Source organism: Mobula hypostoma, chromosome 4 (assembly GCF_963921235.1).
Source record: "Mobula hypostoma chromosome 4, sMobHyp1.1, whole genome shotgun sequence".
Lineage (NCBI taxonomy): Eukaryota > Metazoa > Chordata > Chondrichthyes > Myliobatiformes > Myliobatidae > Mobula > Mobula hypostoma.
In genome coordinates, this window is record NC_086100.1 from 191,439,025 (window position 1) to 191,464,631 (window position 25,607).

Genomic DNA, 25,607 nt, shown 5'->3' on the forward strand with positions numbered 1-25,607 from the left:
CCAGCTATAATCTTTCATACCTGCCAATCTGCAACTGTGCTGCAAGTTCATCTACCTTATTCCGTATGCTATGCGCATTCAGATACAACATCTCCAGTCCTGTATTCGCCCTTATTGATTTTGTCCACCTTTTACATTGCAACTCAACCTGTTGACTGCAGTTTTTGCCCATCAACAGCCTCTCCTCAGTACATATTGCCTCTGTTTGTAAAGTAGCTGCCCCAGCTACCTCATCTTTAGCATTATCATCTGCCTTTCCTATGATATTTCTTGCTTCGGAATATATGCAGCTCAGGACACTAATCACACCATGCTCACCTTTTGATTGCTAACTTTGTATGAAGTCTCACCAACATCTGCCTCCACAACATCCCCACTAACTGCTCTGGCACTCTGGTTCCCATCCCCTTGCAACTTTCATTTAAACCCCACCATGCAGCATTAGCAGACATTCCCACGGGGATATTAGTCCCCCTCCAGTTCAGGTGCAAACCATCCCTTCTGTACAGTTCCCACCTTCCCTGGAAGAGAGATCAATGATCCAAAAATGTTATGCCCTCCCTCCTACACTAGCTCCTTAGCCACGAATTAAACTGTATAATCTTCCCAGTCCTAGTCTCACTGGCACATGACACAGGTGGCAATCCTGAGATCACAACACTGGATGTCCTGCCCTTTAACTTAGCACCTAACTCCCTGAACTCTCTATGCAGAACCTCATCACTCGTCCTACCCATGCCATTGGTACCTACATGGACCTCGACTTCTGGCTGTTCACCCTCCCACTTAAGACTGCTGAGGACGTGATCAGAGATATCCTGGACCCTGGCACCCAGGAGGCAACATAACATCTGGGAATCTTGTTCTCGCCCACAGAACCTCCTGTCTGTTCCCCTAACTGACGAATCCCCTATCACCACAGCTCGCCTCTTCTCCCCCACTTCCCTTCTCAGGCTCAGAGGCAGACTCACTGCCAAAGACCAGACCACTGTGACTTTCCTTTGTTAGGTCATACCCCTGGCAGTATCCAAAGTGATATATATCTATTGTTGAGTGGGATTTCCACAGTGGTACTCTGCACTGGCTCCTTAACTCCTTTCCCCTTCCTGGCTGTCACATCAAGTCAAGTCAAGTCACTTTTTATTGTCATTTCAACCATAACTGCTGATACAGTAAACAGTAAAAATGAGAGAACATTTTCAGGACCATGGTGCTACATGAAACAACACAAAAACTACACTGAACTACGAGAAACAACACAAAACTACACTAGACTCTGGACCTACCCAGGACTGCATAAAGTGCACAAAACAGTGCAGGCATTACAATAAATAATAAACAAGACAATAGGCACAGTAGAGGGCAGTACGTTGGTGTCAGTCCAGGCTCTGGGTATTGAGGAGTCTGATGGCTTGGGGGAAGAAACTGTTACATAGTCTGGTCGTGAGAGCCTGAATGCTTCGGTGCCTTTTGCCAGATGGCAGGAGGGAGAAGAGTTTATATGAGGGGTGCGTGGAGTCCTTCATAATGCTGTTTGCTTTGCGGATGCAGCGTGTGGTGTAAATGTCTGTAATGGCAGGAAGAGAGACCCCGATGATCTTCTCAGCTGACCTCACTATCCGCTGCAGGGTCTTGTGATCCGAGATGGAGCGATTTCCGAACCAGGCCGTGATGCAGCTGCTCAGGATGCTTTCAATAAAACTTCTTTAGAATGTGGTGAGGATGGGGGGGGGGGTGGGAGATGGACTTTTCTCAGCCCTCGCAGAAAGTAGAGACACTGCTGGGCTTTCTTTGCTATGGAGCTGGTGTTGAGGGACCAGGTGAGATTCTCTGCCAGGTGAACACCAAGAAATTTGGTGCTCTTAACGATCTCTACGGCGGAGTTGTTGATGTTCAACAGAGTGGTCGTTCCGTGCCCTCCTGAAGTCAACAACCATCTCTTTTGTTTTGTTCACATTCAGAGACAGGTTGTTGGCTCTGCACCAGTCCATTAGTCGCGGCACCTCCTCTCTGTATGCTGACTCATCGTTCTTACTGATGAGATCCACCATGGTCGTGCCATTGGCAAACTTGATGATGTGATGATGTCCTGCACCTTGGGTGTAATTACCACTCCATATAGTAGTTATAGTCATACTTTATTAATCCTGGGGGAAATTGGTTTTCATTAGAGTTGCTCCATAAATAATAAATAGTAATAGAACCATAAATAGTTAAATAGTAATATGTAAATTATTGCAGTAAATTATGAAATAAGTCCAGGACCATATGTCCTATCTATCACCCCTTCAGCCTCCCGAATGATCCGGAGTTCATCCAGTTCCAGCTCCAACTCCTTAACAGGGCTTGTCAGAAGCTGCAGCTGGATGCACTTCTCACAGTTGTCGTCATTAAGAACATTGCTGGTGTCCCTGTCTTCCCACATCCTGCAAATGGAGCATTCCACTATCCCGTTTATGAAAAGGAAAAAAAAACTTGAGCTATTCTGTCTTTGCTTTCTCTGACTGAAGCCTCGAAGAGCTAAAGCCTGAAGAGCACCACTATGTCCACTCAGATGAGGGCCGCTGCCTTCCTTTAGTTGCGCTTGCTAATCATCCAAATGCCAATTGGTCACTAGTCAAAGCTCTATTACGCTGCCATGACCCACTCCTGCCTTTTATCCTCGGGCAGTGGAAGTTCCTCCTCTCCAAACTTCCAATGTCTGATTGGCCACTGGTCAAGCTGTAGGAGAGGTTGGTCAGGTTTAAACTTTATTCCTTAGCACAGAGGAGATTTGGAGGTGATCTTATAGAAGGGTATAACATCATGAAGGGCACAGATAGTGTGAATGCACTTACATCTTCATTCCATGGAGAGTGTACTAAAAACTTGTGAGCATAGGTTTAAGGTGAGTGGTGATCACCTCTTTCCTTAGATATTCTTGTTAAATGACAGTGATCCCACTGCTACACTTTCAATTCTGATCATCCTGTTGTCTGGGATTCCCAAACATTGTTCTGAGTGAATTAATAATTCCCTTGTACAAATTACAAATGCAGAGCAGTCCTCTTGGTGGTTTCATCTCCACTCGGGATAATTTAGAAGCCTGAGGTTTTTATAACGCATTGGTAAGACCACAATTGGGCCCCATGCCTACAAAAGGATATGCTGGCATCGGAGAGGTCTAGTGGAAGCATAAATATATGAATACCCTTTCATGGCTCTGGGCCTATATTCACCGGGGTTTTAAAGAATGAGCAGAAATCTCACTGAGACTTATAGAATATTGAATGGCCTATTTTAAGTAGATGCAGAGAGGATGTTTCTAATAGTGGAAGAGTCTAAGTTCAGAGTGCAAGCCTCAGGATTGAGGGAAGTCCCTTTTGAACGGAGATGAGGAGGAATTTATTTAGCCAGAGTGTGGTGAATCTGTGGAATTCATTGCCACAGATGGCTGTGGAAGCCAGATCGTTGGGTATATTTAAAGTAGAGGTTGATAGGTCCTTGGGTGAAATGGCCTATTTGTGCTCCTCTTTCTTATAGTCTTGCGGGGGGGGGGAGGTGGGGGGGAGCTGTGGTATGCACCATCTATTGTTTGTGCTTGGAATCCAAGTTACCTTGTTGGCTTTACCAGATGATTCTTCTCCATCTGGAGCTAATTTGTCATGCTTCTGAGAGTAGAACCTGTTTCAGGGTCTAGGGATGAGCTGTACAGATATTATCATCCATACGGGTCAGTTTTGTTCACAGCTAGTCAGCTTATCTAACCATATTGTCTCTTGTCTTCTCAGAACAAGATCTTTATTCATCGAGGGAAGGAGTATGAGAGACGAGAGGATGTTGAACAGTTCCTCCTGAACCAGTTCCCGAACGCAGAGATAATGAAGACAACATCTCAGCCTGGAGATGAGATCAAGAATTCTCCTGGACAGTGTATCCTTTTAGTCTGTGGCTGGATGAGTAAAAAAGGAGTTCAAAAGAATGGGGTTGGTCCATAAGAGGAAAACTTGCAGAAAAATTGAGGCTTCAACTGATTGGTCCCCGTTGACTTCCAAAGCTCTATTTTCCTGAAATGTTCAAGATTCTCACCACTTGGAAAATGCTCACTGCTTGCACTCAACCTTCACCTTTAACTACATCCACCATCATCCACCACCTGTCTACCTCTGTGTGTTACTTGTTATCACCCTCTTTTCAATGTGATCAACACAGAATTGGAAATTGGTTTATTATTGACAGGTGTACTGAGGTAGAGGGAAACTTTGAGGTACAATGAAAAACCTTGTTCTGCATGCCATCCCTACTGATCATTGTGTCACAACAGTACATTGAGGTAATACCAGAGACAAACATCAACAGAATACAGAGTAAAGTGTTACAGCTACAGAGAGAGTGCAGTGAAGGTGGACAATAAGGTACAAGGCAATGACGAGGGGATTGTGAGGTCAAGAGACCATTTTATTGTTCTGCAGTCTTAGAATAGCAGGATGGAAGCTGTCGCTAAGCCTGGTGGCACATGCCTTCATGGTTTTGTATCTTCTGTCCACTGGATGGGAGAGATGATGGTTGGGGCCTTTGATTATGTTGACTGCTTTAACGAGGCAGCAAGAAATATAGACAAAGTCCGTGGAGGGCAGGTTGGTGGGAATTGATGAGAAGGTGAGAAGAATAATACAAATTTCCTGTAGGGTTAGTGTAAACAACAAAGGTTGGGTCAAAAAAAAGGCAAATGGGGCCAGCTTAGGTGGGCATCTCAGCTGGGCTGAAGGGCCTGTTTCTGTGCTGTATAATTCTATGACTATAAAATAAGTTCAAAGTAAAGTTCCTCGTGTGCTCAATTAAAACCTTTTACCTTTCAGTCTTAACCCATGACCTTTAGTTGTAATCCCACCCAACTGGTAATAGTAATAAATAATATTGAGAACATGAGCTGAGAAAGTGAGTCCATAGGTTGTGTTGAGGTGAGTGATGGTTCAGGAGCCTGATGGTCAGAAGCTGGGGGTGTGACACCTTACGTTCCTGTACCTTCTTCCCAATGGCAGCAGCTCTCTGACTCTAGATGGGCATGGATTCCGCATACTGAAGAGCTTGTTTCTGTGCTGCATCACTCAGTAGTTCTGTGATCCTCTAGGGCATAAACTACGTGTCATCTCAAATAACCAAATACAGTAATCTCAAAATGTTATTTTCTGTGAGAGGCGTAATTAGCATTTAAATGAATTAATGCCAGCGCCTCTCCCCCCAGCGTCCCTGTCCAATGGATTGATTACTGTCTGTAACATTGTTTCCAAGGATTAGTTTCGAACCCGCCCGCAAGTGTCGGCTGATCCGATTGTTCCAGACAGGTTAAAGCATTGTTCCTGATTTTTAAAAAAATCTGCAGGCAACAATCTCAAAAGGAGTGAGGGACAGGCTACAAATATTTGACATGTTTGATATGTGGGGGGGGGGGGGAATGCCCCCTCACGTGTCCCAGCTGAGAACATGGAACAGGCCCTTTGGGGGCCACGATAATTGTGCTGAGCACGAAGCCAAATTAAGCTAATCCTATCAACCCGCAGGTGATCCACATCCCTTTATTCTCTGCCTGTTTAACTCTGGCTGGACCACATTCAGAGTATTGTGTGCAATGGTCGTCTCATTACAGGAAGGATGTGGACACTTTAGAGTACGCTATCCCGATGCAGATAGTGGGGTGGAGATACGTCGTTACCAAAGGAGGTGTAAGGTGCTCCTACCCTCTGCTAGCCTACCCCTCACCCTTAGGCAAGGTGTAACACCTGTTTAGTCCCCCCTCCCCCCGATCAGGGTCATGTGAAGCCATGGAAGCAGGTGGTGGATGGTCGTATGAGCAGCTGGTGCATGTTGCAAGTCCTGGTTATGCGACCACTGACACCAGACAGCACAGAAACAGGCCCTTCAGCCCATCATGTCAATGCCCTCCATACCAGTCCCACTTACCAGCACTTGGTCTGCAACTTCAAGGTTTTGGCAATTCAGAGAGCCACAGAAACAGGCCCCTGGGCTTATCTGTTCGATATTGACCAAGATGCCCAAGTGTTGATCTTTACCATGAGGGACATGAACCCATACCGTGCTGTATGACTCTGTAACTGTCTGCTCCTTGCTGACCTAGATTCCCATTAGCTTTTACCTCATATCAAGATGAAGGGCTTCAGGCCGAAATGTTGATTGTTATTTCCCATCCATCAATGCTGCCTGACCTGCTGAGCTCCTCCAGCACATTGTGTGTATTGCTCTGGATTTCCAGCATCTGCAGTACCTATTGTCTATATTAAGGCACTTGTAACTCCTCCCTGATGGTAGTAATGAAAAGGGGGCATGTCCCAGGTGGTGAAGGTCTTCAATGATGGAAGCTGTCTTCTTGAGACATGTCCTTTTCAAAATGCCCTCGATGGTGGGGGACGGTTCTGTTTGCAGTTCACCAACTTTCATCTTGTACTTAATGTGAGTGTCTTCCTCCCTACCCATTGAGGCAGGGTTCTCCACATTCCAAACACGCTCAAACACCACAGTATACAGTACTGTCAGTCTTAGAAAATAAAAATATATATATACTGCTAGGGTGTGGTGCCTGAGACTTTTGCACAGTACTGTAGTACTTTATGTATCACACTGTACTACTGCCACAAAAAAAACAAATTTCATGATATATGTGAGTGATGATAAAGCTAATTCTGATCTGGGTCTCTATTGTGGACGGAGAGTGTGAAGGGGCGGGGAGAGGGAATCATGGTTAGGAAAAGGGGAAGGGAGAGGGGAGGGAGTGGAAGGCACCAACCACTCTCTGAATAAAAAAACCTTCCTCGAATATCCCCCTTGAACTTCCCACCCCTTACCTTAAAGCCATGTCCTCTTGTATTGAGCAGTGGTGCCCTGGGGAAGAGGCGCTGGCTATCCACTCTATCTATTTAGAACCTCTACTAAAGGAAACTGGTTTTCATTTTTTGCCCTATCTAATCCTTGAGTTAGTTAGAAGCAGCTTAAAGAATTGCAGATGATCGTAAACCATCATGGGTACAGCCCTCCCTACCATCGAGGGCAAACTGCATAAAGTGGTGCCTCAAGAAGATGGTATCCACCATTAAGGACCCTCATGAACTGGGTCATGCCCCCTTCTCGTTACCAACATCAGGGTGGAGGTACAGGAGCCCCAGGACCCACACTCTATGCTTCAGACAGCTTCTTCCCTTCCACCATCCAATTTCTGAAAGGTCCATGAACCCAAGAACACTTGCTCACTATTCCTCTTCTGCATGATCTATTTATTGTAACTTGCAGTAATTTTTTAATGTACTGTACTGCTGTCACAAAACAACAAATGTCATGCTATGTAGTATGTCAAAAATAATAGGCCTGCTTCTGATACTCCTCTCTCAGCCAGAGAGTGATGCCAAAGACTAGTGATTGGCAGCTGTCCTTCAAAGTAATTTATTTATTTGTTTGTTTAGATACAGCATGGTAACAGGCCTTTCATCCCACCCAATTACACCCCTGTGACAATTAACCTACTATCCCATACATCTTTAGAATGTGGGAGAAAACTGGAGCACCCAGGAGAAACCCAAACGATCATGGGCTGAGCGTACAAACTCCTAATAGCCAGCGGCGGAATTGAACCCGAGTCACTGCTGTTGTAAACGCATTACTCTAACTCCTATGCTAGCGTGCCGCCCAATTATGGTATGCTTATGACTGAATTCTCAGGCTGTCCCCTCTTCCTCACCGAGACTTAGATGTGTGGAATGGCCCCAAGCAACAGGTGAAGTTGCTGTATGTCCGACCAATGACTGTTTCGGTCTTGGGCTTGCTGCAAGGGAACTGAGCAGTGGCTGATGTCCAGTATACTGGTCATCACCAGACTAACTGTACATGAGCCATAGAGAAATACAGAAGAAAAAGAAACAGGTCCTTCAGCCCATCGAGTCCATGCCAACCATCAATCACCTATTTATACTAATCATACATTAATCCCATCATCAGAATCAGGTAGGTTCAATTATCACTGGCATATGTCATCAATGTTGTTTTGTGGTACTAGTACAATGCATTACATAATAACTAAACAGCTACAAATTACAATAAGAGAATATATATAAATGTTTAAAACGATGCAAAAAGGGAGAAACGAGAAAAACAGATAAAAGTAGTGATGGGTTCACTAATCCTAAAATGTGTTGAGTGTGTGTCTTCAGACTCCTTGATAGTAGCAATAAGAAGAGGGCGTGTCCTGGACGATGGGAGGGGGAGGGGGGTGTCCTTAATAATCTTCAAAGGCATCACCTTTTGAAGATGTATTCCACGCTGGGGAGGCTAGTGCCCATGATGGGGCTGGCTGATTTTGCAACTTTCTGCGGCTTTTTCTGATCCTGTGCAGTTCCCCTCTCCATACCAGACGGTGTGTCTCCGCATTCACATTAACTCTTCCCAGTTTCTAACACTCACTCACACGCTAGGAGCAAGTTACAGTGGCCAGCTTTAACCCACCGACCCACACGCCTTCTGAGTACCACGCAGCACGGGTTGGAATTTACACGCAGACAGCATGAGGGTTGGGATCGAACCCGTTACTGCCGCTGCCAGGCATTGACCCTACGAGCTGTGCCACTGTGATGCCCCAGGGATGCTCTCTTCCTTCACAGGGATCTCGAAATGTCTCCTTTAAGCCTTCTGCGGAATCCGTGTTCATTTCTGGAGTGACAAAATGCCGATACTGTTTGGATCGACGCGACCTAACTTTTGCGGCCATTGCTCCAGAAATGATAACGTTACACGCGTGTCCCGCGTAGAAAGTAGTTAATCACGCACAGATCTCATTCGCGATAGGGCACATCCAGCTGAATTTGCCTTTCAACCCTGAATATTGTCTTGTACACTGGGAGATCAGTTTTCAAATGTGTACTTAACGGAGATGATATTTAAATCAATCTCTTCGCCATGGCCGCGACAATGCTGCCCTCTCGTGTTCTCTTCCTTTACTCTAACCCTCAGTCATCCAGTGCTTCACTGTCCAACCCATCCTGGCTGAACAGGAACGGTTTCATAACAAGAACGTTCCGGAACAGATCGTGGAGTAAGTTCGTACCTCACTTCGCTCTCTTGGGCAGCGCAGCCCAAGCGCCCCCCTCCCCAGGTTCTCCATCGAGGCTCAACGCCAGCCGGGGGGTATCAGAGCCGGGGCACATCCCAACCTTTCTCCCAGCTCCACCCCTGCTGCGGGAAGGGAAGGGAAGGAAACAAGGGGCCGGGAATGGAAAGTTGGCGAAGTCTGGTCAATATCACTCCCACCAGTTATATAGCCCACTGGTCTCCACTATAAAAAAAAGCTGCCCCTTGTTGTAAGCAATGTTGCAGACATCCAATGCAGAACTGTAGAGCCTAGGAAACAGGCCCTTCAGCCGATATGCTGGACATGTTGTTAAATTAAGCTAAATCTCTCCCATTCCCTGGATAACAGCCTGTTAAGCACCACAATCATGTCTGCCTCTACTACCAGCAGTTTGTTCCAGGCACCCACCATTTTCTGTGTGAAAATTCAGTGCCCTGACCAACAAGGGCAAGTGTGGCATCTATTATTAGTGATACCCCGTGGAGTAGGCTGTTCCAGCCCCCAGCCCACCACATCAATCCCATGACCCCAATTAACCCTCACCTAATCACCTCCTTTATCTGCCTAATAACCTGCCGCCTTCTGGGGTGACATGGTAGCATAGTGGTTAGCACAATGCTTCACAATACAGGCAACCAAAGTTCAATTCCCACTGCTGCCTGTAAGAAGTTTGTACGTTCTCCCTGTGACTGCAAGGGTTTCCTCTGGGTAAAGACATGTCGGTTAGTAGGTTAATTGGTCATTGTAAATTGGGGTATTGGGTGGTGTGGCTCGAAGGACCAAAAGAGCCTAAAATAAAAAAATTACCACCCTAGTGACTTGCATAGCCACTTTCAGAAGCTGCAGACTTGGACGCAATATCTTTTTAAAATGCAATAAACCAAAAAAAAAACCTAAAGAGGGAACTGACGACCTGAAACATGAACTGTTTCTTTCTCCTCAGATGCTGCCCAACCTGCTGAGTGTTTCCAGCATTTTTAATGTTTATTTCAGAGTTCTTGTATCTGCAATTCCTTTCCTACTGGGGTTTCTCCAGTAAACAAGTTTTGGCGCAGGAGAATGCTGGATACGAAGTAACAAACAATCTGCTGGGCAGAAATCAGCCGAGGAACAGCATCTGTGGGGAGAAGGAATTATCGATATTTCAGTGCTCCTGATGCAGGGTTTTGCCCTGAAACATCACAAGAACACAATGAATAGGGACAGGATTAGTCGTCATCCACAGATTCACCACTCTTTGGGAAAAACAGTTTTGCCTCATCTCCATCCTAAATCTATTCGCCTGAATCTTGAGGCAATGTTCCCTAGTTCTATTAAACTGTTCCTTTCCTGCCACAGATGTTGCTCGACCACCCCTCCCCCCCGAGCAATCCAGCAGATTGTTTGTTGTTTAAGAATTTTCATGTTCTTCAGGGAACCACATTCCTACACTTTGCCCTTTTCCCTTCAGGGAGAGGAATGAACAACATCCCGTCCATCCCACCATTTCCATTGTGCTCTTCTTCCACAACAACCTGCCTCCTCTAGACCCCTCTGTTACTGCTCCATTCCACAGCAGATGGGGGAGGGGGTTTAGTGAAGTCAACTCATATTCAACACCGACTCATCAAAACCATTGCTTACCACTCTCTTTAATCTCTTTCGCCCCATCAGCTTCTACAAGGCTAATAAAGTTCTGAAGTTCAACTACTCCAGACCAATCAGGAAAGGACCAAAGGACCCCGAGAATGAGTTTGCCGTAAGTATCTCTTTACTCAAAGTTCATCCCTGGGCTAACCTGTTGGGATAACTATTTATTGTTCCTCGTGTAAAAAGATTCCTCGGACATCTCTCACAGCCAACCTACCCATCCAACCTTATATGTTCACCCTTAACCCCCAACCAGATCTCCCTTCTCTCCATCTACACGTCCGTCAGCTTAGCTGTTTCAATCTCTCTATCCATCGATCTTGGATTTAGATCAGGTACAGATTTATTTTTCATGTGACAATGAAACATACAGTGAAATGCATTATTTACGTTAACAACATGGATGTGCTGGGTGCAGCCCACCGGTATTGCTACATATTCCTCTGCCAATGTTGCATGCCTACAGTGTTCAGTAGAACAACATAAACAACGACAACAATAGAATAAAACAAGACAACATTGGTCTTTTCCACCAATAACCTGAAACACACAGTCTGGCCTCTAACTCCAGGACAGGCCACCTCCAGGCCTCAAGTCCTTGGCCCTGGACTCTCAGACTGACAAGCATCGGGTACCCAGCCTCGACCCTAAGACTTGCTACTTACATCCCCAGCGATCTGTCTCTTCACCTATCTATCTGTCCATTTTTCTAACTAACCATCCGTCCATCTAAATCTGTTTATCCACCTATTTATCTATAATATAGTATAGTATAGCAAAAGATCAGGACCCTCGGCCCACTAAATCCATGCCAGCCTGATGTCAATTTCAACTGCGTTTACTTTCACATGGTCTCTATAGCTCAATTTCTGATCTGTTCCAGTGCTTGTCTAAATACTTCTTAAAGACCTTTATCCCTCTATCTATCTATCTATCCATCCATCCATCTATCTCTATCTATCTGTCTACCCTTCTGCCTGTCTATTTATGTCTACTCTATCACTACTCTGTTGTTCAATTAAAGCAGGACTTCTGAACCATTTTTATGCCATGGACCCCTTTGCCAGCCCACCGAACCCTCTCAGAATAATGTATTTAAATATATATAATAAAATACATAACGTTACAAAAGAAACTGATTATTTTGAAATAGCTATCAAAATATTAAAAAACAAATTTGTGATATATGTGCTTTTTATTAATGCATTAAGTAACAAGATTTATAGAACCCCTGAAATCTATCCACGTACCTCTGATGTTAAGAACCCCAGAATTAAAGGAAGATACACATTTCTTGAGCACCTTTTACACTTTGTGGTTCGAAGAACTGTACTGTGACAGAGCTCCCTTACAATAGGGTACTGTGGAACTGAGGGAGCTCCCTTACAATAGGGTACTTTGGAACTGAGGGAGCTCCCTTACAAGAGAGTGCTCTAGGATCCCTTACATCTCCTGAGCGTTCACATAGGTTTTCTTTGTAGTAGAACACAGAACATAGAAAGTACAGCACAGGAAAAGGCTTCAGCTCACAATGTTTGCACTGAACATGGTGGAAAAATTAAACTTATTCTTCTCTGACTTATATTCCTATTACAATACAAAATCTGACTTTTTATAATTTTAAGAAGAAGTTATATGCTCCTTCATCAGTTAAGTTACAGCAATTAATTCAAATACTCGGACTATTTTCGAAAAATATAAACATGAACTTTGGACTGGATAAATGCAGAACTTTAAGCATAAAGAAAGGTGCAATGGAGCTAATAGAATACAAAACAGAGCAGCAGGTTACTATACAACCGATGGATATGAAGCATATAAGTATCTGCAATATCAGCAAGCAAAGAAAATAGATCATAGTGCGATAAAAGGAAAACATTCGACAGAATTTACTTCAGGACTTAAGAAAATCTGCCAAATCTGTCAATAGTAAAATATAGCAAAGGCAATAAACACTTTAGTTATACGCATTTTAACATATTCTTTTGGCATAATATCTTGGTCCGAAACCAGTCTGGAAAATTTACAAAGCAAAATAAGAACTGAAATGACAAATTTCAACAAACACTATGTACACTCGAACACGCTTAGACTAAAACTACATAAAGGAAGAGGAACAACAGACATTAAAAATTTACACAACAGTCAGATAAAACTTCTAAGGATATACTTTCATCAGCGAAAACAGGATTCAGCATTCCACACAAGCATATGCAATTCCGATAAGAAGTATACACCCCTAGACTTAAATGAGAACACAACCCAGAAAAATGAAGAAATTATCATTATTGAAGGAAAAGTTAACCAATGGAAGAGCATGACCCTCCATGGAAGACATCCTCACGATCTGAGCAGACTAGATGTCGACAAGGAAGCGTCGAACGCCTAGTTCAGAGTTGGAGATCTCTTCCCAGAAACAGAGGGGTTCCTTGTTGCAATACAGGACCAGGTAGTTTACACAAAAAATGATCAATAACACATAATACAAGACCGGCAAGTTCAAGATGATAAATGCAGAAAATGCCCAGAGAAACCAGAAACAATCCAACACATTACAGTATCCTGCAGCAGTTCAACTCAGTCTCATTCCTTACACAGTACAGTCAAGTAGCAAACATCACTCACCAAAATCTTGCTTTAAAATACGAACTCATAAAAGAAATCATACCTTACTATAAATACAAGCCTGATCCAGTTTTAGAGTCAGAGTCCCACAAATTATATTATGACTGACCCTCTATTACAGATAGGACAATCCATAATAACCATCCACATATAATAATACAGGATACACAAACAAGAACAACTAACTTAATAGATGTAACTATTCCAAACGTGGATAACATACAGAAATCAATACGTGAGAAACACCAGAAATACACTGAATTGAAAGAGGAAATTGAAAGACTATGGAACATGAACAAAAGTGAACACCACTAGAATAGTCCGAAAGTTCCTAGCAATTGAGAAATGAGTGTGCTTGCCTAGTCCAGTACCTCAGGGTTTGCCAGCTTGAGCTGAGAAAAAAGAAATAATAATAATAAAAGTAATAATATGTAATAATTTCTCCCCTTCGCTGTTTGTCCACTCTCCATTCTGGCTGTCCTCTCTTCCTTTGTCCTATGGTCCACTCTCCTCTCCTATCAGATTCCTTTTTCTTCAGCCTTTTACCTCTTCCACCTATCACCTTGCAGCTTCTTACTTCATCACCCATTCCCTTCCCCCTCACATGATTTCACCTATCACCTGCTAGTGTGTACTCCTTCTACTCCACCCACCCTCTTATTCTGTCTTCTGCCTCCTTCCTTTCCAGCCCTCTCGGCCCAAGATGTCGACTGTTTATTCCCCTCCGTAGATGCTGCCGGACCTGCCGAGATCCTCCAGCATTTTGTGTGTGGGCACAATATATGGGTCAGCACAGTAGCGTAGTGGTTAGCACAATGCTTTACAGTACCAGTGACCCAGGTTCAATTCCCGCCGCCGTATGTCCTCCCTGTGACCGCATGGGTTTCCTCCAGGTGCTCCAGTTTCCTCCTACAGTCCAAAGACATACCATTTGGTAGTTCAATTGGTCATTGTAAATTGTCCTGTGATTAGACTAGGGTTAAATTGGAGGTTGTTGGGTGGCAAAGCTCAAAGGACCAGAAGGGCCTACTCCGCACTGTATCTCAAGAAATAGATAGATAGGAAGCAAGGGATTGTTGGGTGGTGTGGCCCAAAGGGCCTGTTCTGTACTGTATCTCAATAAATAAATACTGTAGGTAGATAGAAAGGTGGATGGATAGACAGATAAATGTGTTTGACCCATATTTATATACAGTATATATTTTTTTCACTTATTTTATATATATATATATTCCCATGGTGATTTATTGGAACAGGTGATGTGAATGAATGACCTTTCTTTCCAAGGAGGTAGCAAGCATTCCTCTTTCTCTCATTCCTTTGAGGACTGCAGGACATCTCAAACCAAAGTATATTTGAAGTGTGTCCTGTCTGAATGTGGGTCAAACACATTTACTTCCACCAGAATAAGAGGTGATGTGTTTGAAGTTAACCACGCACTGCTGTTTTGTTTGATCTCTTTCCACTCCACCAGCTGAGTTCATTAAGAGAAATGGGCCCACGCTGCTGTAATACATATCAAACACTTTGATTCCGAGGCGTCCTCGGTCTTTGGCCAAAAGCAGTTCACGCTGCTGATTTTCTTTGCTGTTCCTCCCAGTAATTAGGCAGCGCCTCGCACCCGTGCTGAAGGATTTTAACACACACTGTTTCCCAGCAGTAATCGATAATTGCGTTGAGAGCATTAACTCATTCACCGCCAGTCTCTCCTGACCTATTTATTTTTTAGCTGTTAGTAATTAGAGATGCAGCCCAGCTACAGGCCCCTCCAGCTCGATGAGCCACACCACTCAGTTACACCCATGTGACTAATTACCCTACTACTGTACATATCATTGGACAGTGGGAGGAAACCAGAGCACCTGGAGGAAACCCACATGGTCACAGGGTTTACATACAAAATCCACACAGACAACAGAGGGAATTGAACTTGGGATGCTGGCGCTGTAATAGCATTATGCTAACTGCTGCACCACTGTATCACCCCCAAGCCGGAAGCACACAGCATTGAGAGGGAGGAGAGGTGCCACAGAATTGGATCCCCTGTTAGACAGAAGACGTCGTTAAGCTGGAAAGAACACCAACAAGATTTTCGAGAATGCAGCCAGGGACTGAGTTACACTCAGTGGCCACGTTATAGGTAACTCCTGCACCTAATAAAGTGGCAACTGAGTGTACGTTTATAGCCTTCTGCTGCTGGAGCCCATCTGCTTCGAGGTTCGACATGTGTGTTCAGAGATACACCTGCACACCACTATTGTAACATGGTTATTTGAGTTACTGTCACCGTCCTGTCAGCTTGATCCAGTCTGGCCATTCTCCTCTGACCTCTCTCATTAACAAGGTATTTTTGCCCACAGAACAGCTGCTCACTGGATGTTGTTTTTTTTTTAGCTTTTTGCACCATTCTCTGTAAACTCTAGAGACCGTTGTGTGTGAAAATCCCAGGAGACCAGAAGTTTCTGAGATACTCAAACCACCCTGTCTTGTCACCAACAATCAAAGTCACTTAAATCACATTTCTTCTCCATTCTAATATTTGGTCTGAACAACAACTGAACCCCTTGACCATTTCTGGATGCATTTATGCGTTGAGTTGCTGTCACATGATTAGCTGATTAGATATTAGCATTATCGAGCAGGTGTAAAGTAATAAAGTAGCTACCAAATGTATAGAGAGAGGTTAGGCAGGACAAGACTTTATTGCTTGGGATCTAAGAGACTGCCGTGTAGAGATATATAAAATCATAAAGGGCATAGATGGAGTATGTTCATAGTCTTTTTCCCAGGGACTGGGAATCAAAAACAACAGGATATTAGTTAAGGAAAGAATTAACAAGGGCTTAAGGAGTAAGTTTGTTATGCGGAGCGTGGCAGGTAGATGTATCTGCCAGAAAACGTCTTAGAGGAAAGTATAAGAACTTGGATGGGAAAGGTTTAGAGAGACATGGGCCAAATGCAGGAAAATATAAAGATGAATTTTATTTGTTTCGCGAACAACGAAACCCACAGTGAAATGCGCTGAATTGTGTCAGTGATCAACCCAGTCTGAGGATTGTGCTGAGGGCAGCCGGCAAGTGTCGCCGTGCTTCCTGCACCAACATTGCAGACCCACAAGTCACTAGCCTTATGTCTTTGGAATGTGGGAGGAAATCCGAGCATCCAGAGGAAACCCACATGGTCGCAGGGAGAACGTATAAACTCCTTACAGACGCCACTGTAACTAAACCCTGACTAGTGATCACTGATGTTTTAAAGGGTTTTTCTAATGTGCTGCCATGTGGGACTAGCTAATATTGGGGTCTTGATGAGTTGGGCCGAAGGGTTTGTTTCCACGAGGTATGACTCTGTGAATCTATTCCACTACTTTGGGATGTGTGAGGAAACCGGGGTACCCTAGGAAACTCACACGGTCACGGGGAGAACGTACAAACTCCTTACAGACAGCAGAGGGAACTGAAACAAGAAGGATGCAAGAACAGAGAGCAAAATGTCTTTCATCTGGGAGGATCTGTAATTCACAGCCATGGTGATAGAGTCATAAAGCAAAATAGTACGGACACAGTTCATTCAGCTCAACCAGTCTATGACCATGGTAACCACTTGCTCTGGCAGCTCGTTCCATATATTCACCACCCGCTGCACGAAAAAGTTGTCCCTCATGGTCCATTTTAAACCTTTCCCCTCTCACCCTAAATCTGTGCCCACTAGCTTTGGACTCCCCTACCCTGTGGAAAAAAGCTGTCACCATCCGCCTTATCATGAGGGTCACCGCACATTCTCCTGCACTGTCAGTCGAACCTTTCCTTGTTACTCTGGGTTCCGAATCTACAGTCAATGTCTATCTAGAGTCATAGAGTAATACAGCACAAATACATGCCTTCCAGCCCAACCCGTCCATCTCAACCATGGTACCCACCCTCCTCGTCCCAATTTCCTCCACTTGGCCTATATCCCTCTAAGCCACACCCCTCCACGTACCTATCCAAGTACATCTTAAATGATACTATTGTCCCTGCTTTGACCACTTCCTCTGGCATCATGTTCCACACCCTGTGCATGAAAACGTTGCCCCTCAGGAACCTTTTTCAATCTGTTCTCTCACATCCTAAATCTAAGCACCCTAACTTTGGACTGATTTACCCTGGGGAAAAGGCTGTCACCATCCACCTTTGCTATGTCTCTCTCATGGCTTTAAAGGTCTATATGGTCACCCCTGCATTCTCCTCCATTGCAAGGAATAAAGACTTATCCTGGTCAACCTCTGCCTGTAACTTGCCATCTAGTCCTTGTCACATCCTGGTAAATCTTTTCTCTGATAGAGCAGAAACCCTCATCTCAATTGAACAGTACATAGATACATGCTTAGAGGTAATAACAAATAGTTAATGTCATTTCTTCAGTGCTGAATGAGACATAGAGCATAGAACAGTACAGGAACAGACCCTTCGGCCCACAATGTCTCTGCCAATCATGATACCAATTTTTGTTGCTGTCACAGCCAATAAAGCTGAACAGCAACTTCTACTTCCTCGGGAGGCTAAAGAAATTTGGCTTCTCTTCATTGACCTTTACCAGTTTTTACTGATGTACCACAGAAAACATTCTGTCTGGATGCATAACAGCTTGGTATAGCAACTGCTCTGCACATGACCACAGAAAGCTGCCGAGAGTTGTGGACTTAGCTCAGCCTCCCTTCCATGGACCCTGTCTACTTCTCACTGCCCCAGTAATACAGTCAGCATAATCAGAGACCCAACCCACCCCACATGTTCTGTCTGCACCCCTCTCCTATCGGGCAGGAGATACAAAAGCCTGAAAGCACATATCACCGGGCTCAAGGACAGCTTCTATCCCACTGTGACTAGACTCTTGAACTTACCTCTTATACAATAAGATGGACTCTTGGCCTCACAATCTACCTTGTTGTGATCTTGCATTTAATTGTTTACCTGGACTACATTCATTTGGTAACTTTTACACTTTATTCTGCATCGTTATTGTTTTACATTTTTCTAGCTCCATACCCTGTGTAATGATCTAATCTGGATGAAAGGTATGCAGACAACCTTTTCACTGTATCTCACTACATGTGACAAGAATAAGTCAATAACAAACTCCATGCAGACAACAGGACTGTATCCCACATTCCCATCTACTCTCCCTAGATTCCACCACTCACCTACATTGTAGGAGCTACCTACAGTCATGAAAGTACCTACCAACCTGCACATCTTTAGGATGCTCGACGAAACTCACCCAATAACAGGGAGAACGTGCAAACTCTACACGGACAGAGTTAGGCTATTCTGCCCATCATGGCTGATTTATTATTCTTGTCAAACCCATTCTCCTGCCTTCGTCCTATAACCTTTGATGCCTTGACTAATCAAGAACTGATCAAGCTCCGCTTTAAATATACTCAATGACTTGGCCTCCACAGCTTTTGATGGGCTTCAGCTCATATGGCAGAATGAGGAAGAGATAGATAGGAGCTACAAGGAGGTAGTCACCCCTAAGTTACAGGAAGCAAGTAGTTGGCTGACTATTAGGAGAGGGGAAGGAAATAGGCAACCAGTACAGCGTACCCCTGTGGTCATGCCGCTCAATAATATGTATACTGCTTTGGATACTGTTGGGAGGACAACCTACCGGGGGAAGCTGGGATCATTCTTGTGAATCTCCTCTGGACCTTCTCAAATGACAGCACATCTATTCTTGTGAGTGCCAACAACATTAGGGAAGTTGGAGCAGGAATGATTGTAGATTACTGACAATTTTCTTCTTTCCCTCGTAGTCGATGTGGATTGAAAGGACAATGTTCACCACTGCATACGAGTTGCCGGGGATTCTCCGCTGGTTCGAAGTATTGCAGGTATCCCAGGTGAGTCGGACACTTCACAGCTGAGCTTTTGAAGTACGGTCGCTGTTGTAATGCGAGGAAATAAAGCCAACAATATGTACATGGCAAGGTAATGTTGTGATGATCTTTTTATTTACGTATTTATTGAGACAGAGAATAGGCATTTCCAGCCCTTCGAGCCGCAACCCCTGATTTAAACCTAGCTTCAGCACAGGATAATTTACAATTGAACCCTAGTGGTGTGGGATTTCAGGTTTCCTGTACTTCCTGCGTGATGGTAGCTGTGAGAAGATAGCATAGCCCAGAAGGTGAGGATCTTTGATGATGGCTTTTACATAAGAACATAAGAAATGGGAGCAGGAGTAGGCTATCCGGCCCATCGAGCCTGCCCCGCCATTTAATAAGATCATGGCTGCTCTGTCCGTAAACTCAGCTCCATCTACCTGCCTTTTCCCCATAACCCTTAATTCCCTTACTATGTAAAAACCTATCTAACTGTTTCTTAAATGTATTTGGTGAGGAAGCCTCAACTGCTTCCCTGGGCAGAGAGTGCCTCATGTACAGTACTGTGCGGAAGTCTTAGGCGCACATATCTATATAGCTAGGCTGCCTACAACTTTTGCACAACACTGTATATTATGTCCATCCAGTTACCAAACCACATTAATATTACTGAGCTAATACAAAGCTAAGTACTCATATTTCTGTTTCCTAACCACCTTCCTATTTTAACCACTATATAATACCGTGCAGAAGTCTTAGGCACACCAGCTATATATGTGTGCATAGCATTGTAGATACTCCCATTGGTGGGGAAGAATGTACTGAGCAGAATCCACCATTCTCTGTAGCTTCTGAACGTTCTTACACGTTTGAATTTCTGTTCTAGACTATGATACAACCAGCCAGGATACTTTCAGAGGTACATTCGTAGAGGTTTATGGGAATACACTGGTATAGGTCGTAACTAGCCGATTGACAGGAAACAGCAAGTTGGAATAAATTGGTCTTTTTTTGGGTGGCAAGTAGTAAGTAGTGAGGAACCACAGGATTGGTGTCTGTGCTCCAGCCTTGCAGGACATCATTGATTTGGATAAGGAAATCAGATATAATAATTTTTGGTTTGACTATGATACAAAACTAGTTGCAATTGTGAACAGCAAGGTGAATAGAAAACTTGAAAGTGGACAAACACTTTGCAGCTGATCTAAAGAAAACCTTGACGAAATTCTATAGACGCACATTGGAGAGCTTGGTATGAAACCATCAATGCCCATGAATGAAGGGTGGGGGAAGGAAATTACTGGAAGTTAAAGAAATCAATGTTCATGCCTTCAGGTTGATCACAGAAAAAGAACAGTGACAATAACAATTCCCAGCCCCCTCCTCTGCAGAAAAAACAGCAGCAGTACAATTCCCTCTAAGTCCCATATATAAGATTGTGTGGGCCTTCCATACCTGCACGCTAGATTATTTATTTCCAAAATCATGCATTGCAGCAATTGGTGTTGCTGTCTTATGGCTCAAGGGGTTCAATCCCAACCACGAGCATCACCTCCATGGAGTTCACCCACCTCCTCATGACCATATGGGCAAAAATTCTGGGAAGATGATGCACTGTATAAAATCTTGGCTTGGCCACACACGGGGTATTGGCATGCAGTTCCGGTGCAGAAGGGGTTTCCCAGGATGCCGCTGAGATTAGCAGTAGAGAGAAGTTGGACAAACTTGGGTTGTTCTCTCTGGAGAACAAGTAGAAGGTTATAAAATTATGAGGCATAGAAAGTGTGGAAAATCAGAATCCTTTTTCCAGGGTAGAAAAGTTACATGCTGGGGGCTGGGGCATAGCTTTCAGATGAGAAGGGAAAGTTTAAGGGAGATCTGCGGAGTGTGTCTTCTACACAGAAAGAGGGATTTGCCTGGAACAAGCTGCTGGGATAATGGTGGAAGCAGATTTGATAGCTGCATTCAAGAGCCTTTCAGATTGGCACATGAATATACACGAAATGAGTGGATACAGACAATGTGCAGACGGAAGAGAGTAGTTTAATTTGACATCATGCTGGGCACAGATATCGTGGGCCATAGGACCTGTTCCCATGCTGTACTGTTCTGTAGTTTTTCCTCTGACCCTCTTTGACCACCGATTAAAAAGTGTTATTGCCAGAATGAATCAGGATTTCATTGTTCAGTCAGATTAAGAGTCAGATTAGGTTATTGTCATTTACACCAGAATGCAATGAACTTCCATGCTTGACTGAAACTCACCGAGTAATCTGTAGAAATAAATGTAACAATAGGTACAACAAATGCAAAATGACAGAATCTGCAAAGATTACCACACAAAGTGAAGTTGTTATTAGTGCACAACAACAGAATCCTAATAATTACAGGATCCTGCAGCAGATTAACTCAATCTGATTACATACGCAGGCACAATCAAGTGGCAAACATCATTCACCAAAATCATGCTTTAAAATACAAACTCATAAAAGAAATCATACCGTACTATAAATACAAATCTGATCCAATTTTAGAGTCAGAGTCCCACAAATTATTTTATGACTGATCCATTATTACAGAATGGGCAATCCATAATAACTGTCCAGATATAATAATACAGGATAAACAAGCAAGAACAACTTATTTAGTAGATATAGCCATTCCAAGCACACAAAACTTACAGAAATAAGTAAGTGAAAAACACCAGAAACATGCAGAAGTAAAAAAGGAAATTAGAAGACTTTGGAACATGAACAGGGTAGGTTCCAATAGTAATATCTACAACTGGTGTCATCCCAAAGGCACTACACAATAGCAATAAGCAATTAAGCCTACACAGCAATATCTATGTAAATCTCCAGAAAGCCACAGCACTAAATGCCACTAGAATAGTTCAGAAGTTCCTAGCCACTGAAGAATGCGTGTGCTTGGCTATGCCCATATCTCAACTTTTAGCAGCTTGAGTGAAGAAAAATAAAAGTACAACAATAGTAATAAATAAACAAAAAGGGGAATACTTGTGGCCAAGTGGTTAAGGTGTTCGTCTAGTGATTTGAAGGTCGCTAGTTCGAGCCTTGGCTGAGGCAGCGTGTTGTGTCTTTGAGCAAGGCACTTAACCACACATTGCTCTGCGACGACACCGGTGCCAAGCTGTATGGGTCCTAATGCCCTTCCCTTGGACAACATCGGTGATGTGGAGAGGGGAGACTTGAGCATGGGCAACTGCCGGTCTTCCATACAACCTTGCCCAGATCTGCGCCCTGGAAACCTTCCAAGGCGCAAATTCATGGTCTAGGGAAATAAATTATGCTGAGACATAAGTTGTAGAGTTTTTGAGGACATAGTCCTCGAGTCCATAGTTTGTAGAATCAGTTCAGTGTTCAGATGAATGAAGTTACCTACGTTGACTTTGACTCTCTGGAAATTTGATCCTTGCTTTCTGTATGAATTTATTGGTGGCTTTTGTGTTCCACAGACCTGTATAAGTCCATTGGAAAATGCCATCGAAACAATGCAGACCAGCAATGAAAAGATCCTCACTCTGATCACCCAGCACCACAATGACCCGAACCTTTCCATCAACCCTCTGTCAATGCTTCTCAATGGCATTGTGGACCCTGCTGTGATGGGGGGCTTTGCCAAGTATGAAAAGGTGAGCTCATCGGTAACTCAACACGGGAAGGAAAGGAAGGTTTGTGTCTCCCACTCACTGTCCGTGTCCCCAAGCACATTAAGGTCTTGAGGTGTGGCTGTTACTGTGAGGTAGGAATTACAGTATGCCCACCTGCCACAGTGTGGCAGGGGAAAGATAATTTTCTTTATACACTGAGTGGTGACTTCATTCGGTACCTCCTGTACCTAATAAAGTGGCCACTGAGTGCATGTTCGTGGTCTTCTGTTGCTGTAGCCTATTTTCTTCAAGGTTTGACACATTGTATGTTTATAGATGCTCTCCTGCACACTACTGTTGTAACATGTGGTTATTTGAGTTACCGTCACCTTCCTGTCTGCTTGAAACAGTCTGACCGTTCTCCTCTGACCTCTCTCATTAACAAGGTGCTTTCACCCACAGAACCGCCACTTACTAAATGTTTTCTTTTCGCACCATTCTCTGTAAACTATAGTGATAGTTGTCTGTGAAAATCCCAGGGTTTCAGGCAGTTTCTGAGATACTCAAACCACTCTGTCTGGCACCAACAATCATTCCATAGTCAAACTCACTTAGATCACATTCTTCCCCATTCTGATGTTTGGTCTGAACAAACTGAACCTCTTGACCATGTCTGCATGCTCTCATGCCTTGAGTTGCTGCCAAGTGATTGGCTGATTAGATATTTTCATTAACGAGCAGTTGTATGGGTGTACCCAAAAAAAATAGCCACTGGGTGTATACAGGAGATTCATCTGTATAAAAGCCTGAAAGCACGTACTTCCAGTCTCAAGGACAGCTTCAACCCCACTGTTATAAAACTATTAAGCAGTCTTCTCATAAGATAAGATGGACTCTTGACTTCATACCCTACCTCGTTGTGATTTTGCTCTTCGTTGTTAACCTGCATGAAATTTCTCTGCAGCTGTTACACTTTATTCTTCATTCTGTTAATGTTTTACCTTGGACTACCTCAATGAGACCGTAAGATGATAAGGTATAGGAGCGGAATTAATCAATTTGGCCTATCGGGTCTGCTCTGCCATTTAACCATTTCCCTCTCAGCCCCAATTCCCTGGCTTCTCCCCGTAACCCTTCGTACACTGTCTAAACAAGTATCTAACCACCTCTGCCTTAAATATACTCAATAACTTGGCCTCCACAGCCGTTGGTGGCAATGAATTCCACAGAATTCACCACTGTCTGGCTAAAGAAATTCTTCCTCATCTCCAGTCTAAATGGACACCCCTCTATTCTGAGGCTGTGCCCTCTGGTCTTAGACTCCCCCACCACAGGAAACATCCTCTCCACATTTGCTCTATTGAGGCCTTTCAACATTTGATAGGTTTCTGTGATATCCCCGCCTCATTCTTCTGAATTCCGGGGAATACAGGTCCAGAGCCCTCAATTGACCTTCATGTGATAAGCCTTTCAATCCCAGAAGCATTTTTGTAAACTTCTTTGAGCTCTCTCCAATGTCAGCACATCCTTTCTTAGGTAAGGGGTCCAAAACTACTCACAATACTCCAAGTGAGGCCTTACCAGTCCCTTATAATGCCTCAACATTAAGTTCTTGCTTTTATATTCTAGTTCTCTCGAAGTGAATGCTAACATTGCATTTGCTTTCCACACCACCATCTCAGCCTGCAAATTAACCTTTATGAAATCCTGCATGAGAACTCCTAAGTCCCCCTTCACCTCGATGCACTGTGTAATAATTTGATCTGTACGTTCAGTATGCAAGACAAGCTTTTCACTGTATCTCAATGCACGTGACATTAATAAACCAATTCCAATACCAAGATGAAGTGAAAAACTTTTGATTTGCATACCATCTTGACAGATCATTCCATACACATATTATAAAGGAAAAAGCACAGAGCAACACACACAGAATGCTGAAGGAACTCATCAGCATATTTGGAAATGAATCAACAGTCAATGTTTTGGGGCAAGATCTTTCTTCGGCACTGGAAAATAAGAGGGAAGTCAGAAGAAGAAGGTTGGGGGGTGGTGGAGGGAAAGGAGTACAAGCTGGCAGTGATAAATGAGATCAGGTGAGGAGGAAGGTGGGTGGGAGGGAGAGATGGGGTTGAAGTGAGAAGCTGGGTGGTGATAGGTGGGAAAGGTAAAGAACTGAAGAAGTAGGAATATGATGGGAAAGCAGAGTGAGCTATGGAAGAAAGAAGAGGAGGGAGGGCACAAAAGGTAGGTTTTTAGGGAGGTAAAGAGAAGAGAAGTGGTAAGAGGTTACCCAGGTTGAGGCATGGAAAAAGAGAGAAGGGGAGGGGAAAGAAAATACCAGGCGTTAGAGAAGTCAATGTGCATGTTGTCAGGTTGGAAACTATCCAGGCAGAAAATGACGAGTTGCTCCTCCAACTTGAGTGTGGGCTCGCTCTGGCAATAGTGGACGTCATGGACCAAGATTTTGGAATGGGAATGGGAAGTAGAATTAAAATGGGTGGTCACTGAGAAATCTTGCCTATAGTGGTGGAACAGAGTGTTACAGCAATAGAGAGAGTGCAGTGCAGGCTGTTAAGTAAAGTACAGGGGCAAAGATGGTGAGGCAACGCTTCACCTGCGAATCTGGTGGGGTCATCTATTCTATCTAGTGCTCCCGATATGGCTTCCACCGCATTGGTGAGACCTGATGTAAATTGGGGGACCACCTTGTCGATCACTTCCACTCTACCTGCCAGAAGTGGACCCAATACTTTAATTCTGATTCC

The 25,607-nt window shown here is 43.9% G+C and overlaps 1 protein-coding gene across 2 annotated transcripts in view; it reads left to right on the forward strand.

Moving 5' to 3' along the window:
• Nucleotides 1-25,607, forward strand: part of LOC134345844 (dedicator of cytokinesis protein 2-like) — a 1,258,793-nt gene that overhangs the window by 1,203,989 nt on the left and 29,197 nt on the right. For both annotated transcript variants that reach the window (XM_063047144.1, XM_063047146.1), the window contains 5 exons: nucleotides 3,771-3,912; nucleotides 8,992-9,073; nucleotides 10,763-10,847; nucleotides 19,161-19,247; nucleotides 22,705-22,881. In XM_063047144.1, coding sequence (XP_062903214.1) covers nucleotides 3,771-3,912; nucleotides 8,992-9,073; nucleotides 10,763-10,847; nucleotides 19,161-19,247; nucleotides 22,705-22,881 — 573 coding nt within the window. The remainder of the gene's footprint in view (nucleotides 1-3,770; nucleotides 3,913-8,991; nucleotides 9,074-10,762; nucleotides 10,848-19,160; nucleotides 19,248-22,704; nucleotides 22,882-25,607) is intronic.